Source organism: Callithrix jacchus, chromosome 10 (genome assembly GCF_049354715.1).
Source record: "Callithrix jacchus isolate 240 chromosome 10, calJac240_pri, whole genome shotgun sequence".
Classification (NCBI taxonomy): domain Eukaryota; kingdom Metazoa; phylum Chordata; class Mammalia; order Primates; family Cebidae; genus Callithrix; species Callithrix jacchus.
In genome coordinates this window covers 17016655-17031829 of record NC_133511.1, presented here as the reverse complement: position 1 = coordinate 17031829, position 15175 = coordinate 17016655, and the positions used below count along the sequence as shown (strand labels likewise).

The 15175-nt window shown below is 48.4% G+C and overlaps 1 protein-coding gene across 50 annotated transcripts in view; it reads right to left on the bottom strand.

Annotated features, from left to right (window-relative positions):
• The window catches only part of CEP164 (centrosomal protein 164), a 77826-nt gene that overhangs the window by 26777 nt on the left and 35874 nt on the right, over positions 1–15175 (bottom strand). For 31 of the 50 annotated variants that reach the window (XM_078339555.1, XM_078339558.1, XM_078339559.1 and 28 more), the window contains 5 exons: positions 11406–11789; positions 9128–9208; positions 7196–7279; positions 1906–1994; positions 732–899 (listed from right to left, as the gene is read on the bottom strand). In XM_078339555.1, the coding sequence (XP_078195681.1) occupies positions 732–899; positions 1906–1994; positions 7196–7279; positions 9128–9208; positions 11406–11789 (806 nt within the window). Of the gene's footprint in view, positions 1–731; positions 960–1905; positions 1995–7195; positions 7280–9127; positions 9209–11405; positions 11790–15175 lie in introns of all 50 variants that reach the window. The other 19 variants (XM_078339565.1, XM_078339567.1, XM_078339552.1 and 16 more) reach the window with 3 other exon arrangements.

The following is a 15175-nucleotide window of genomic DNA, read 5'->3' as shown; positions in this document are numbered from 1 at the left end:
TCAAAGACCAGAGACTCCTGCCTCACAATGGAAGCAGGATGGTTATGGGTACTCCAGGAGCTCCGTACACAGCAGGTATTCAGTGGATGCTGTTGACTGCACATCGATGTTGCTCAGGTTCCCTAGTGACTCATTCTAACCCAATGAATTATAAGATCAGCATCTTTCTCTTGCTAGGGAGACAAAGAACTAGTAAATGTCCACCAGGCTCTGAACTAAGCTAGGATGCAAAGGATCTCTCGGCTAGATTCAGAGTGATCTGGGCTTCCCTCTCCCTGGGCCAAGCACATTAACAGGGCTCCAACTGGGGTAGCTGAGTGACTAGAAGTAGGATGACTACTGAAAACAGGGGTGCTGGCAGGGAGGGGACTAGAGACAGGGCTTCCCTGGCAGCAATGCAGCAGCCAGAGTAACAACAGTCTCTGCTTGGCCCCTGGCAGGGAGGCAGCTGAGACAAAAGAGATACCTCCTTATTCAAGAGTCTCTAAGTTCCTCTAATCAGACCACATACTCTAATTTCAGCTGTAGACTGAGGCACATTGTGTAGGAAGAGGCACATTTCCTCATATCCAGCTCCCATGGGACACTAAGCAGACCCTCTGCTGCTGCTGCTGAGGGTACAAACCCACCCTAGCTCCCTCCCCAAGCCAACCCCATCTCTCTCACCACTAGCACACAAACCCGCTACAGGCAGAGCAGCCACCACCGGGGGTGTTTCCCCTCATCCTTACCTCTGGAGGGAGAGCAGCGGGCTGAGGCTGGCTACAGAGTCCTCCCCAGGCTCCTCTGCCTCCTTCCACTCGGGCTGCCCCTCAGGGCCCTGGGGGGGCTCTTCTTGGGTGGCCAGGCTGCAAGGGGGACTCTGGGCCCGCTCCTCGTGCAGAAGTGGAAGAGATAACCTGGTCAGGCCAGTCAGAGCAGCAGAGTCAGGAACCTCCATATGAAGAGTGGGAATAGAACTGGGGAGTGCAGTGTGTGGACCTAGGTCAATCCCTCTTCCTAGGTTATGCCCCAGCCCCGCCCCCACATCCATCCATGGAGAGCCACAGTGGGGCCAGGCAACCAGACATGCAGGAACGAGAGAGTCCCTCCTGAGCCCTCCTTTTGCCTAGACTGAAGTCAGGCTTCCCAGGGGTCCCTGTGCTGCCTCTGCTTGGTTCAGGAGTAAAAGCTGGACATACTCACAAATGTACCCATCCCCAAAGCTCACCATCACTGGGGCCAGGGAGGGGTAGAAGAACTGAGTGGGGAGAAAAAGAGAAGCCAGACTCAAGAGGTCAGACCAGAAAATGCATGAAGCTGTCATGGATAGTTTCTGCAGGTCCAAAAGTGAAATGACCATTCTCCTTCCCCTGCCAGGGTGGCAGTCCTTGTCACGAGGCTCAGGCCTGAGAAGCTTAGAACCCCTGTCACATCACACACAGACAGCTGCAGCCATTTCTGATGTGGCAGGGCCCTGGCTCAGAGCTCTGAGTTGCAGCACCAACCCTCCAATGTAACGCCTCCAGACTTCCAGAAGGTTTCTTCAGCCCTGGCCCATAAGCAGCCCTGGATCACACACAGCTTAATCAGCCCTGGCCCCACAATGGTGCCCAGAGTCCTGCCAAATGCACCCAGTGGCACTTCACATTCCCATCTCAGTGCAGAATCAGAGGGTCCACTCATGCGTACAAACATATACACACACATATACACACTGCAGGTACACCCACATGCACAAACAGATACACATGCATGTGCACACAGAAACCTTGCAAGGCCATCCAGCCAGCTTACCATCTGCCGTCAAGCAAGTGTACACTGAGCCAGGCCAGCCACCAAAGCCAAGAATTCTGCCCAAGTCCACACCACCCTGAAGCCACACCACATCTCATGTCCCTGGGGATATCCTCCCACCTACGGTACCTCTTCAAGCCTTTGGACTGCTTGCTCTGCAGCTCATCTTGGCTGGACTGGCTGTCATCCTTGTCTTCCATTCCCAGTTGTTGCTGGGCCTGTAGGAGAGAAACAATAAAAAGTTTGTGTTGTAGGGATTGCACCTGGGTCCCTCCATCCTCCTGCTGGCTCTCAAGCTTGGGAGAAAGCTCTGAGAAGCTACTCTCCAGAGGATAGGGCCAAGTGGGACATAGAACAGAGGGTTGGTCTACTGCACAATGAAGCTTCCCAAGCTTTGGCTAAGCCCCCAGGCTCATAGCTGCTCCCTGGTCGACTCTTAGGCCTGGGGAGGATAAGGTAGAAGACCACAGTCACTACACACAGAGTCAGCAGCCAGAGGCCGAAGGAGAACGCACAACAAAAAGAAAATCCTGACTCCTGCTACTGGAAGCCTGCACTGCGAGCTTCGCAGAGAAAGCAGAGAAATCCATGAGTACCCCAAATCCACAGAGGCCCAGATTAGCAGTGTCAGTGAATTACAGAGGTGCTAAAATGAAAAGGGCAGAATCGGGGGCCACAGGCAAGCACATGAGAAAGGATAAGTGCTGGAGAGATAGAGTCCTGGTAGAATGAGAGAGAGAGCTATACCTGAGACAAAAAGGGCAGCACCTGGCACCTGGAGGAAGGAAGACAGTGCTCCTTCACTACATTCAGAGCACCCCCGCAAGCACCCAGGCCCCATCAGCAGACAGTGATGCCCCCTTCCCAGTCAACAATTACATTATCCATCAAAAACAAAACAAGGCCAGGCGCGGTGGCTCACGCCTGTAATCCCAACACTCTGGGAAGCTGAAGAGGGTGGATCACAAGGTCAGAAGTTCGAGACCAGCCTGACCAACATGGTGAACTCCATCTCTACTAAAAATACAAAAATTAGCCAGGCATGACGGCACATGCCTGTAATCCCAGCTACTCAGGAGGCCAAGGCAGGAGAATCACTTGAACCCGGGAGGCAGAGGTTGCAGTGAGTGGAGATTGCCCTACTGCACTCCAGCCTGGGTGCCAGAGCGAGACTCCGTCTCAAAAAAAAAAAAAAAACAGAACAAAAATCTCATTTTAAAGCTTGGGTGATTAGTGAAATTTAGAAAGCTGGTAGGAAAAAAAGGAAGCAGGAAGAATTATTCTTTTTTTTTTCTTTTTTGAAACAGAGTCTCACTCTGTCACCCAGCCTGGAGGGGAGGAATATTGCTGATCATTTCAAATATTTTCCACAGAGGTATAGGAGTGTAATCAGCCTGGGGTCAACCCTTTGTTCTAGCTCTTCCTGCCTGGGAAGTCTGTCTCCTCCACTGTATAAAATGGGATCGTAAACTGCAACTCACAGGGCTGCTGGTGAGGATTAAATCAGCTCATATGCGTAAGGCCCAACTCCTGACCCAAAGAAGGCATGCCATCAATGTTAGTTCCTCTTCTCACATTCCTCTCCCTCTCCCCCAGCCTAAGGTAAAAAACAAAAGACTCTGCCGGTGCCAGTCCCCATCCTAGGACCTGCACTCCTTCTGTCATGCCAACAGGAGCCCCGTCTGTTCTGGGACACAGGGTCAACAGGAGAGGTGGGGCAGGAGACAGCTCACTCCGTCTTCCCCACTGGGGTCCCCAGCTCTGTGCCCACAGCCCCCACACCTCTCCACTGGCAGCCTAAGCCCCAGCAGCTGTGGCCAACCCTGCCATCTGGATGGGTAAGGAAGGGCAGGGCCTGAACTAAAACCCAGCTCCCCCAAATTACATTAAAAATAGAAATGCTGCCTGTGAGTACCTCCCAGTGCCTGCAGCAGAAGGGCTCCCTGCCAGGGCTGCCACTCCTCATCGCATCAGCCTGGGCAGAGCCTGCAGACAATGGCAGAGCATGCAGCCTTTCCCACCCCACCTCTCTCCACTTCCAGCGTGCAACTCGCAACTTGTCTTCCCCTACAGACCACACCATGCTCATCAAATATCTCCCTCTCTCACCTGTCAAGAAAGAAAATCACACAGGCTAACTCCATTTAACAAACTAAAATATAAGATGAGTAATAAAGTGGGGTGATAGTAATAAAAATAGGGGGACTGCACCCTGAGTCAGAAAGCTATCCGCCACACACCATAAGGAAAAAGGCAACTGACAGGAGGGCTGGCTACAGACCAAGGCTTTCTGGCCTCTCCCTTCTTGTTTCACTTATATTTTTGTGAGAAACTGAACAAGCCTCACTGACAGAGAAAAGGGGATCATCTGGGGAAATACCCAGACAGAGGGTCCTCCTGGTAGAGAGGGTTGCCTCCCTTGAACTTTTTGCTCCAGAAAAAGAAGCAAAGGGACCAGATGAGGAAAGCAGCCAAGGTCAGCATTCTTCAGAAAGCAGAGACAATCGAGCTGGGCACAGTTGCTCACGCCTATAATCCCAGCACTTTGTGAGGCTGAGGCAGACGGATCACAAGGTCAACAGTTTCAACATGGTGAAACCCCCTCTGTAATAAGAATATAGCCAGGTGTGGTGGTGCGTACATGTAATCCCAAATACTTGGGAGGCCAAGGCAGGAGACTCATTTGAACCCAGGAGGTGGAGGCTGCAGTGAGCAGAGATCACGCCACTGCACCCTAGCCTGGGCGACAGAGCAAGACTTTGTCTGGGGATGCGGGGAAGAAAGGGGAGACAATCGCACATCCTAAGCCTCTGGCCTAATATATCATTTCCCTCTCCTTAACTCAGCTCTAGAGTCTTTTTTTTCATTTAGGATTCAGTCCTTAGTTAAATAAACGATGGTGTATTCATACAGCAGAAGACTTTGCAGGCAACAAAATAAATATGGTAGATCTATATAAAATAACTCAGAAATAAGTCAAGAGCCTATTCTCAAATTTAAAGAGCACATCACCCAGCAGTTTAGGTAGCACAATCCCAATTTTTATGGGAAGAAAAAAGATAAGCAAGTAGAAAATAGATACAGGTTTATATGTACACAGAAAAAATTCTGGAAAGGCACACGAAAAATGTGAATGGAAACTGTCCATAGTCCCTGCCTGTGTGAGTAAGGTTAGAGGAAGTAGAGAACTTGGACCTTCTGTATTATTTGAAATAATTTTATAATCACTTTTCTAATTCATTATGAAATGTATTATGTCTAATTCATTATGATCTTTTTTTTGTGGTGATGGTTGTGAAGGTACATAACATGGTAAAACTTAACAAACAAATGTGCAGTTTATTGTATATCGATTATATCTCAACACAGCTGCATTAAAAATATTTAAAATGGGGAGAAATGCCAGATGTGGGTGAAGGGGAGGAAGACAGCAAATCACACTGCCACGTGTGTACCTATGCAACTATCTTGCATGTTCTGCACATGTACCCCAAAACCTAAAATGCAATAAAATATATATATATATATATTTAAAATGAACAAAAACTAGTATAGCTCAGTTCTAAGCCCTCTCTCCTGCCCTTGAGAGAGACATGGAGAATATGGCAAATTGGGCAAGAGCACACAGGAAGGACAGAGGATGGCAGCTACAGTTCTGTCCCACGAAGGGGCTGCTGCTCTCTCCTCCAGCTCCACCTTCCCACTTGAGCCTTCCATCTCCAGAGATGGCAGACACCTGGAGGCTGAGCCCTGCAAAGGCTCAGCTACTTGGTCAGCTATGCTGAGCACCCAGTTACCCACATCACAACAGGCAGGGCACAAGATATAGTTTAAGGGAGGGGGGGGTCCCCCATTCCTGGGCTGCAGAGCAGGGGGTGAACAGTGGGTGAGCAAGCATTATCACCTGAGCTACACCTCCTGTCAGATCAGCAGTGGCATTGAGTTCTGACAGGAGCACGTATCCTATTGTGATCTGTGCATGCGAGGGATCTAGACTGCGTGCTCCTTGTGAGAATCTAATGTCCCGACCCGTGTCCCCATCTATGGAAAACCTGTCTTCCAAGAAACTCGTCGCTGATGCCAAAAAGGTTGGGGACAGCTGGCTTAGGGCTTCCTCTGCCAGGGATGGCCACCTCAGGAGGCTGCACCTCATGAGAACCAAAACCAAGTCAGGTCCTGCTATTCGTTACAGCAAGTGGCATAGCCCGAAAAGAGGCTGCTGTCCACATCGTCTTAAGTAGACCCAGAAATCTTTTTTTCAAGCTCCCAAGTAATTCTGATACTGGCCAGGTGTTGGACTCCAAGCAAAGGAATCCACCGTCACCCCACTGACGCAGTAACTTTCCCACTCACCTACTGCCAAAGGTGCCACACAATTTACCTGCTCCAAACCTTTCCTGACTAATCCCATCTTCCCTTGTCTGTGTCCTCACATCTCTTTAGCACTGCAAATAGGATGACCAAGGTCCAACAGGGACCAGGTAGCTGGACAGTGGCCCAGAAAGGTTTTATCAGCCAGACCTGAGAGGAACATGTGGGGCTCAAATGCAGTTGGCCTGAAAACTCTATCCTGTCTCTAGCACACATTTCACTGAAGTCTCCCAGGCTGGGTTCATATGAAACATCCTGTTTGTTTCACCCAAGAAATTTCCATTTTGCCCAAACCAAATGTTCCCTTAACCTTGCAATGTGCAGAGACCATGTGCCAGAACTGCTCTTCTAACCAATCCACAAAGGAAAAACAAAACAAAAAAAAAAAAGGTCTTGGCTGGAAGCTCCTTGAGGACAGGATCTATGTTTGAGTCATCTTTGTACCCTACGTGGGTCAGTTATCATCCATGCACACACAGACCTTACATCTGGCAGGGGAAACAGACAACCATCAAACAAAACAAGAGGGACTAAGCAGAGCAAAGAGAGGAACAATTCATCCCACCTGAGGAGGTGGTGTCAGAGGTGAACCTCCAGGACCAACAAAGAGCTTGCCAGGAAAAACGGGAAAGTAGAGTGGCGGGCAGAGGGGTGGTGGAGGTGGAGATGTGACCCAGCAATGGTGAGCAGCAGTCCCAGCTGGTGAGTGGCAGGTGGGCTGGGCACGTAAAGAGGATGGATGGGAAATGTCTTGAAATCTACAGTCTACACAGTGTTTTGGACATGAGCAGAGATTCCCTCTCAGCTGCTGAATGAGTGGATAAATGAAAAAATATATGGGGGGAAAGGGCTTTAATTTACAGCAACAATGCAGGAATGGTCAGAAGCACCATGAAAGGCAGTCAGAACCATGCCTTAATGAATTAGAAGGGAGAGAACTTCCAGAAATGCACCCTGTGATGGGCAGGGCCCGGCTCTAGGTTATCCGAAAAAGTGGTTGTGAGGGAAAATGAGGCCCCAACTCAGCCCACCACCCAGAAAGACTCACCTGCCAAAGGGCTCCATCCAGGACAGGGGAAAGCACATCAACATCCAGCAGGTGCTCCGAGATCCGGGTGTGAGAACCAAAGTCCTAGAGACGGTGGAGATGCAAAGGTCAACTCTGCCTCTGTCACAGTCAACACCCACCAGGCCTCTTCACTACTCCTAACTTCACTTTCCAGAAAGATGTCTACTCTGTGCCCAGCTCTGTGCCAAACATTTCAACATCTACTAATTTCATCTTCAAAATAACACCATGACTAGATAGAAAGATACATGATAAAGCAAGTATGATAAAATGCTAATTGTGGCTATACATGGTGAATATGTGAGTATTCGCCGAACAATTTTTTCATTGTTCCATATGTTTGAAATTTTTCATAATAAAACTATGGGAAAAAAAATAACCCTGTGAGACTAAAATTCTTACCCTCATCTCACAAATAAGGAAGCAGGTTGGAGAGCACATGTAACTCACCCAAGGTCACACAGCTGAAAAACAGGGGCCTGAGGGTCAGATGGGGCCCTGTACTGACTCCAAAGCCCAAGCTCTTTCCGTGACACATGCTGTGAAGGATGTCACTCTCCAGCATCTCTCCTCATCCGTGGTGCCCAACCGGGCATGAGAAGAGAGGCCAACATCCCCAGAAAACCCATGGGTAGTTTGACTCTTTTCACCTCATTCCATCCCCATTCCATACAGGTGCCCATCTAGACAATGCGGGCTAATTAGTGGTGCTTCCAGCACCGGCTTCTCTTTGGGACAGGCAGCAAGTGCCCACACTGGTGCCAGTTTGTTGCTGTCCTTTGGCTGCCACAGGCCCACAGTCCCACCCTCTCTAAGCCTAAGATCCCGGCTGAGCTAAGTGAAGGACTGCTACCCAATAGCATGCTAATGGGAACAGTCCTGTCACATCAACCCTGATTAATGGTGGGATGCCCAGACAAAGTCTGGTCCCACTGTCCACAGCCTCCTCCATCTACTTCCATAGAGAAGAAAAATGCTGATAGGCACATTTCTCCACATGGGTGACTGCTTTAGAAGGGCCAGCCCCCTTCCTTCCAAGAGATCTGTGACTTGGCGATTCTTCATGGACAGTTTTTGCCAACGACTTTTTGCCTTCCCTTTCTAGCTTGTGGGTTTTTCTTCTTTTTTGGTGACATTTTCCTTTCAGTTGGAGTTCTACTTCACTGAATGCAGCTGCCATCTGCCTGCTAAGCCCATGGCTCAGTGAGGCACAAGCACACACAGCCTCCTAATTCCTCTGCACCCCCTCATATCATTACTGTTCATCCCTGACCCTCTCCCACTAATCCCTTCCCTTTGATCTGCCTCCTCCAAACAGATGGAGGATGGCTTCTAGAGGTAATGCTCTGCCAAAATGCACCCTGAACTATTCCCCTTAGGTACAGACCTGACAAATGAAAGCAGGATACAGCAGGCTGGGTAGAAGATCTAGGACAAAGAAACCATGGATGCTGGCATTCCAAGACAAAGCCTTAACTTTAGAAATGAAGCCACAGCATCCCTCCTGGCCAGAACTTGGGGACTGGTCCCCGCCACAGCTCAGTGATCCCATAAACACAAACACACCAGTCTCTAACCTCCTAGGCTCATATAATGCTCCTGCTAGAGGTGACTCACATCATCACACAAGCAATTCACAGAATAGTGATAGTAATAATAGCTAACATTTTATGTTATTTTATATATAACATTATTATTAATGTTTATATGCTAACATTTTACATTCTTCTCACAACAAACCTATAAAATACCCTTAGTTAATGCATTGAGAAACTGGAGCTAGATAAGACTCGAGCATTTGTTCAAAATTCTCCCCTTACAAGCTGTGTGATCCTAGGCAAATTACTTAACCCTGGAGACTCACAAATCCATGCTCTTCACCACCACTCTACTGCCTCATCTCAAACTCACCAGCCCATGGAAGGACTTGGGGTCAGAAGCTATGGAGTCTGAGAGCTGTGGTTCCTTCATATGTTCACTAATTTCTGATTCCTGGAGAGAGAGACACAGAGAGAAATTCCTCGACAGAGCATAAAGGGTCTTCGTCACTACCCAGGGCATTCTGTTCAGGCCGTGGTGCCAATATAGGGCACAGGCCAAACTGAAATCCACTCTTCTGGAAAACCTAAAGGAGGCCTGTGGATCCCACCATTTTCTCTGGACATTTACACAGCCTCTGCCCCACTGGGGCTGGGCAGCTCACTGAGTAGAGACAACCACACTCTGAATCAGATCAGAAGGATTTACACAAGTAAGAAGAGCCAAGAGTAGTGGAGATGATTAGAAAGGTGGCAGTATGAAAGTCTGATGCTATCCTAAAACATGCTCTCCTTCTGTAAGAGGGCCATTGGCCTGGTCTTGCCAAAGCAACCACTCCTTCTGTAAGAGGGAGAGCATGTTTCCCAGAAAATAGATAAAAGCTTTTTTTTTTTTCAACACAGTCTCACTCTGTCCCTCAGGGTGGGGTACAGTGGCATCATCTCAGCTCACTGCAGCCTCCACCTCCCAGGTTCAAGCGGTTCTCCTGCCTCAGCCTCCCAAGTAGCTGGGATTACAGATATGCATCACCACGCCCAACTAATTTTTATATTTTTAGTAGAGACGGGGTTTCACCATGTTGGCCAGTGGTCTCAAACGCCTGATCTCAAGTGATCCACCTACCTGGGCCTCCCAAAGTGCTGGGATTACAGGCATGAACCACCATGCCCAGTCAATAAAAGCTCTTTGAATGAATTTCCTCACCATTTACCTGGAGGAGGAACAGGACTAAGGGTTGAAAAGTCTAAAATGCCAAAGGATCTCCCCATTCAGACTTACTTCTGCCCATTTTGGTCACTGGCCTGGTCTTGCCAAAGCAACCACTCCCATGTCTTGGGATAGTTCAGAAAGAGCCACAGAAATGGACGAGAAGAGTCTTCTTGTCACCTAATCTACCTATGCTGGGGTAGAATACTCCCAAATGTGGTACCTATTGCCCCCGACCACCACCGTCCCCCACCTCATCACAACACACAACATTCTCTCTCTCTAGGAACTCCAACTGCTGCAACCACGACTACCCCAAACTTCTCATACTTGTCAAGGAGTACAAGGGGAGCCAGGCTGGGAGGCCAAGACAGACAGACAGAAGCTGAGCTCAGGAGTTCAAGATCAACCTGGGCAACATGACAAAACCCCGTCTCTACTAAAAATACAAAAAATTAGCTGGGCATGGTGGTGCATGCCTGTAATCCCAGCTACTCAGGAGGCTGAGGCAGGAGAATTGCCTGAACCCAGGAGGCGGAGGCTGCAGTGAGCCGAGATCGCGCCATTGCACTCCAGCCTAGGTAACAAGAACGAAACTCCGTCTCAAAAAAAAAAAAAAAATACAAAAATTAGCCAGGTGTGGTGGTGCATGCCTGTGGTCCCAGCTAATTGGGAGGCTAGGCACAAGAATCACTTGAACCTGGGAGGCAGAGGTTGCAGTGAGCCAGGACTGCACCACTGTACCATAGCTGGGGTAAAGGAGCAATACTCTGTCTCAAAAAAGAAAAAAAAAAAGACAAGACAAGACACCCTAACTATGATGAGGTGGCCAGATCACTTGAGCTCATGAGTTAGAGACCAGCCTAGGCAGCACGGCAAAACCCTGCCTCTACAAAAAATACAAAAATTAGCCGAGCATGGTGACACATGCCTGTGGTCTCAGCAACCCGAGAGGCTGAGGTAATGCTCTGCCAAAAAGCACCCTGAACTATGATGAAGTGGGAGGACTGCTTGAGTCCTGGAGGTCAAGGCTGCAGTGAGCCAAGATCATACCACTGCACTCCAAGCCTGGGCCACAGAGCGAGACCCTGTCTCAAAAAGAAGAGAAAAAAAAATGTACAAGAGGGAGGTAAGAAGCAGGAGAGGAAGGAAGTAGTAGAAAAGAAAACAAACATTCCAGGAGGGTGCCAATGGAAAAGCAAATTTCTGCTCTCAATTTGGAGTGCCAGCAGGTTTGCAGCTTTATTCAGGATTTTACTGCCTGCTGGGTCTGGGCATATTTGTCACAATCAAGGGCTCTGGCTGATGCTGACAGCCCAGTGCAGGGACTGCAAATGAAGCTCCTGACTCAGTAATAAAGATGTGGGGATAGGACCCTGCCCAAGGCTGAACAGAGCAGCAGAGGGCTACAGCCAACCCCTGCCTATGGGACACGGTGACTTACTTTGCTGGCGTATGAACTGCCCTCTTCCAGAGCAGAAGCTGTCTTCTTTGGCTCCTTTGCTGCCTGTTCCCTCCTGCAACCCTCCTCTCCTGCATCTACTGTGTCCTCTGGTGCCTCCTTTTCAGAGGCCTTGGCAGGCTCATCGCCTGTAGGGTCCACCTTAGGGGTCACCAGATTCCTGGAAGCCTCAGGTTCACTCTTCTCATTTTCCTCTTTTTCTGGAAACCCAGGTCTTGCCCCACTTCCCTGTCGCCCTTTGCCATCAGCACTGCTCAGACTGCTGTCTGCACCCGGGCTGGAGGGCTGGCAGGGAGTAGGGGGACCAGCAGCATCTGAATCTAGAGAAACATCTCTCTTCTCTGGCTGGCTTGTTCTGAGAGACTCCTAGGAAGCAACAGACCATGTTAGAAAGGAAGACATAAGGAATGTGCAAAAGGAGTTGAGACATGGTACAAGACAGAAATGCTATTCCCTGATTCCCACAGGCCAGCGCTTGAGTTCTTACCCAGTGATTGTCAATCACCCAGTTTTTTAATTTTATTTATTTATTTATTTATTTGAGACACAGTCTCACTCTGTTGCCCAGGCTGGAGTGCAGTGGCACAATCTCAGGTCACTGCAACCTCTGCCTCTGGGATCAAGTGATTCTCATGCCTCAGCCTCCCTAGTAGCTAGGACTACAGGTGTGCACCACCACACCTGGCTATTTTTTGTATTTTTAGTAGAGACAGGGTTTTGCCATGTTTGGTTTTGCCAGGCTGGTCTCAAACTCCTGGCCTCAAGCAATCCATGTGCCTCAGCCTCCAAAAATGCTAGGATTACAGGCATGAGCCACTGTGCCCAGCCCACTCTGCTCTTTAAAACACAGATTCCTGGCTCCACCCTAGCTCTACAGAATTGGAATTTATATGGTGATCTGGATATACCCAAGCTGATCCCCATCCACTGGAGGGCCTGGAAGTCATTGCGCTAGATGATACAACTCTGTCACCACCTATCATCTCCTCAAGTAATAAATCTGTCTCGCTACAGCCCCATTAGCCACATCATAAGACTGCAACTCAAAAGCCAATATTTAGTTAAGATGATGATGGATCATCACATGAGAGAAAGGCAGCAAATTCTCAAATTTCTATTTTTCATGTTTAACAGGCAGCAGGGTAAAAACTAACAGGAAAGTACTCTTCATCCCTAAAGCCTTCCGGGTACACACTGATCAGCCTCAGAGACAGCAGCCTCACCAATCACTGCTGACTTGGTCCTCTGAGAAGCAGATGACAAGGTAGGGTTAGATGCCTGAGAGATTTAAGGCAGATGTCTACAAAGGATAAAGGAAGTGGGCGGAGCCTCCAGACTTTCTCCAGCTCTGACAAAGTCTTGGCCAGCCCAGCAGAGTCACCAAGCAGGCTGCCACTAGAGGAGTTCCATACCTGCAGAAATGGCTCTGCTTTCAGACCCCTGCTGTGCCCCATCACCAGTAGAAAACACGGCCTTCCATGAAGAAGGGGGGATAGAAAGGGTGGCTGGAGGCTGTCAATCTCTACTAACCTCCCCTTGGCAGGGTCTCTGGAAAGGGGATCTGAGCAGTGCATCCCTACAGTGGCCACACCCTGCTTCTTAGACACAAACCTCACTTTAAAGACCAGTAAAAACCTAAGGCTCCTTCCATTAAATTGCTTAGAGTCAGTCAAAAGAGACAAAGAAAACCTTCCCTTGGAAATACAGCCAGTGATCTCTGCTAGGCTTGGGCTGAGAAGCCTTCCTCTCAGAAAGCATCTGTGCTGACACTTGGGCTGCCAGACTGAATAACTTCTGATGAGGGATTTTTAAGGCTTCCTGATTCCCTATTCTGAAGACTCAAGGACCATGATGACTAGAGTGGAGAGGTCCAACAACAAGCCCTAAGCATGGCATTTATTGATGCTCTGTTACAGTGTCTGCTGTGCCCACAGAAATTACCCTCTGCCTGCAAGTCTGACAGTCTACTGACAAGCTAACCCAGTCTTCCTAGGGATGATTAAGCAGGCCAGTAAAGCAGAGTCATTCAGAGCCCAGCTTTGGAGACAGAGGCTGCCCAGGCTCAAATTTTGGCTCCACACTTAACAGATGTGTGACCTTAGGCAAATTACTTAAGTCTATGAATGTGCCTCAGTTTCTTTTGCTAAAATACTGGGATGTCGTAGTGCCTACCTCATAGGGAGTGTTGTTGGGAAGACTAAGTGAGTTAGCACTCATCAAGTGAGTTAAGTAACTCAGAATTGTGAATGGCACACTGTCAGTGTCCCACGAATGTTAACTTACGTTATGTAATGAGACTTACACATTCATTCACTAAGCACATTCTATGTGCCAAACACTGCCTTGGGAATCCAAATACAGCCAAGACATAGATCCTGCCCTCGAGGAATTGAGCTAATATTGAGAAAAGTGAAATGTTCCCAAAGGCTTTGGTTATGAGCCTTGACTGCCCAAAGCAAAGAGGCCACTAGACACATTGGTGATACTGTCATCAGGCCCAAGCCTGTCCCAGAAAGAAGAGCAGAAAGGGAAGTAAAGAAGGCATGAAGGAAGCTCATGTCTTGGCAGCATGCATGCAGGTACCCACCAGTGCTGCCCCTCCCAGCATCCCTAACCTCCAGCCTGGAATAAACCTGCCAAGACCACTGGGCTTAGAGAAGGAAGACAAACTTCTCTTCAAGTGAAGCAGCTTCAGGCTGAGCCTAAAGGCCTTTTTGTCTCTATACCACCAAATGTCTGTGGGTTTCTGAGGTGGGAGTTGCCTGGGTTGGGCTAAGGGTGTCAGGAAAACCACACCCCCTTACTCAGCAAGCAGGGCCAACCTACCCTGGCCAGGCTCATCCCAAGATTAAGGAAAGGCTCCCCGCAGCTTGAAGTTGCAAGTGAAACCTGGTCCTAAGAGGGCTGCCTACCAGTACACCTTAGATGTGAGGACAAAGGAGGTATCAGATAAACAGTCCCTATGGCCTTCAGGATCAACTTTATACTCCTGCTTGGCCCACAGCCCTTAAGGCCCAGCTCCTGCCTGCCTCTCATGGCTCACCTCCAGCCAAACTCTCAGATACCCTCTCCTCCTACCTGTGGATAAACATCACACTAGTTCACTACTTTGCCATGCAATTCCTAAAACACACATATACACACAATACCCCGACACACTCCCACTGGTCCTCACTGCATCCCCTCTTACAGGATGTCTTCCTTGATCCCTGGGTCAGCTGATCTGAGATAAGCCTTCCCATCATCCACCTTAATAGCTATATTTGCTGATTTCCTTATCTGTTTTTGTCACCAAATTAGCTCCTCATTGTCCTCCATACCTAGTTTCTGGCACATAATAAAGGTTTGCTGAACGAATTGTTAAACATGAATAAGTGGGTCATGCAAAGCTAGGAGTTGAGGTTTCCCTTCCCAATCTGCAAAAAGGAGACGTAATATTTATTTTACAAGGTTATATAGGGATTAGACTATATTTACTATAGTGCTTATTAAACAAAAAATAACTAAACAAATGTTAGCTATTAATTAACTATTCAAGATGATGGAAAAACAAGTAACCTATCAAAATTTCAGAGAATACAAGATACAGGTAGAGATTCCCCATCCTTGAGAAGAACAGGAAAAATAACTAATGGGTACTAGGCTTAATGCCTGGGTGATGAAATAATCTGTATAACAAACCCCCAAAACACAAGTTTAGGGGTTATCCTGAACTTAAAATAAAAATTAAAGAGAGAGATTTCCATTTTTAC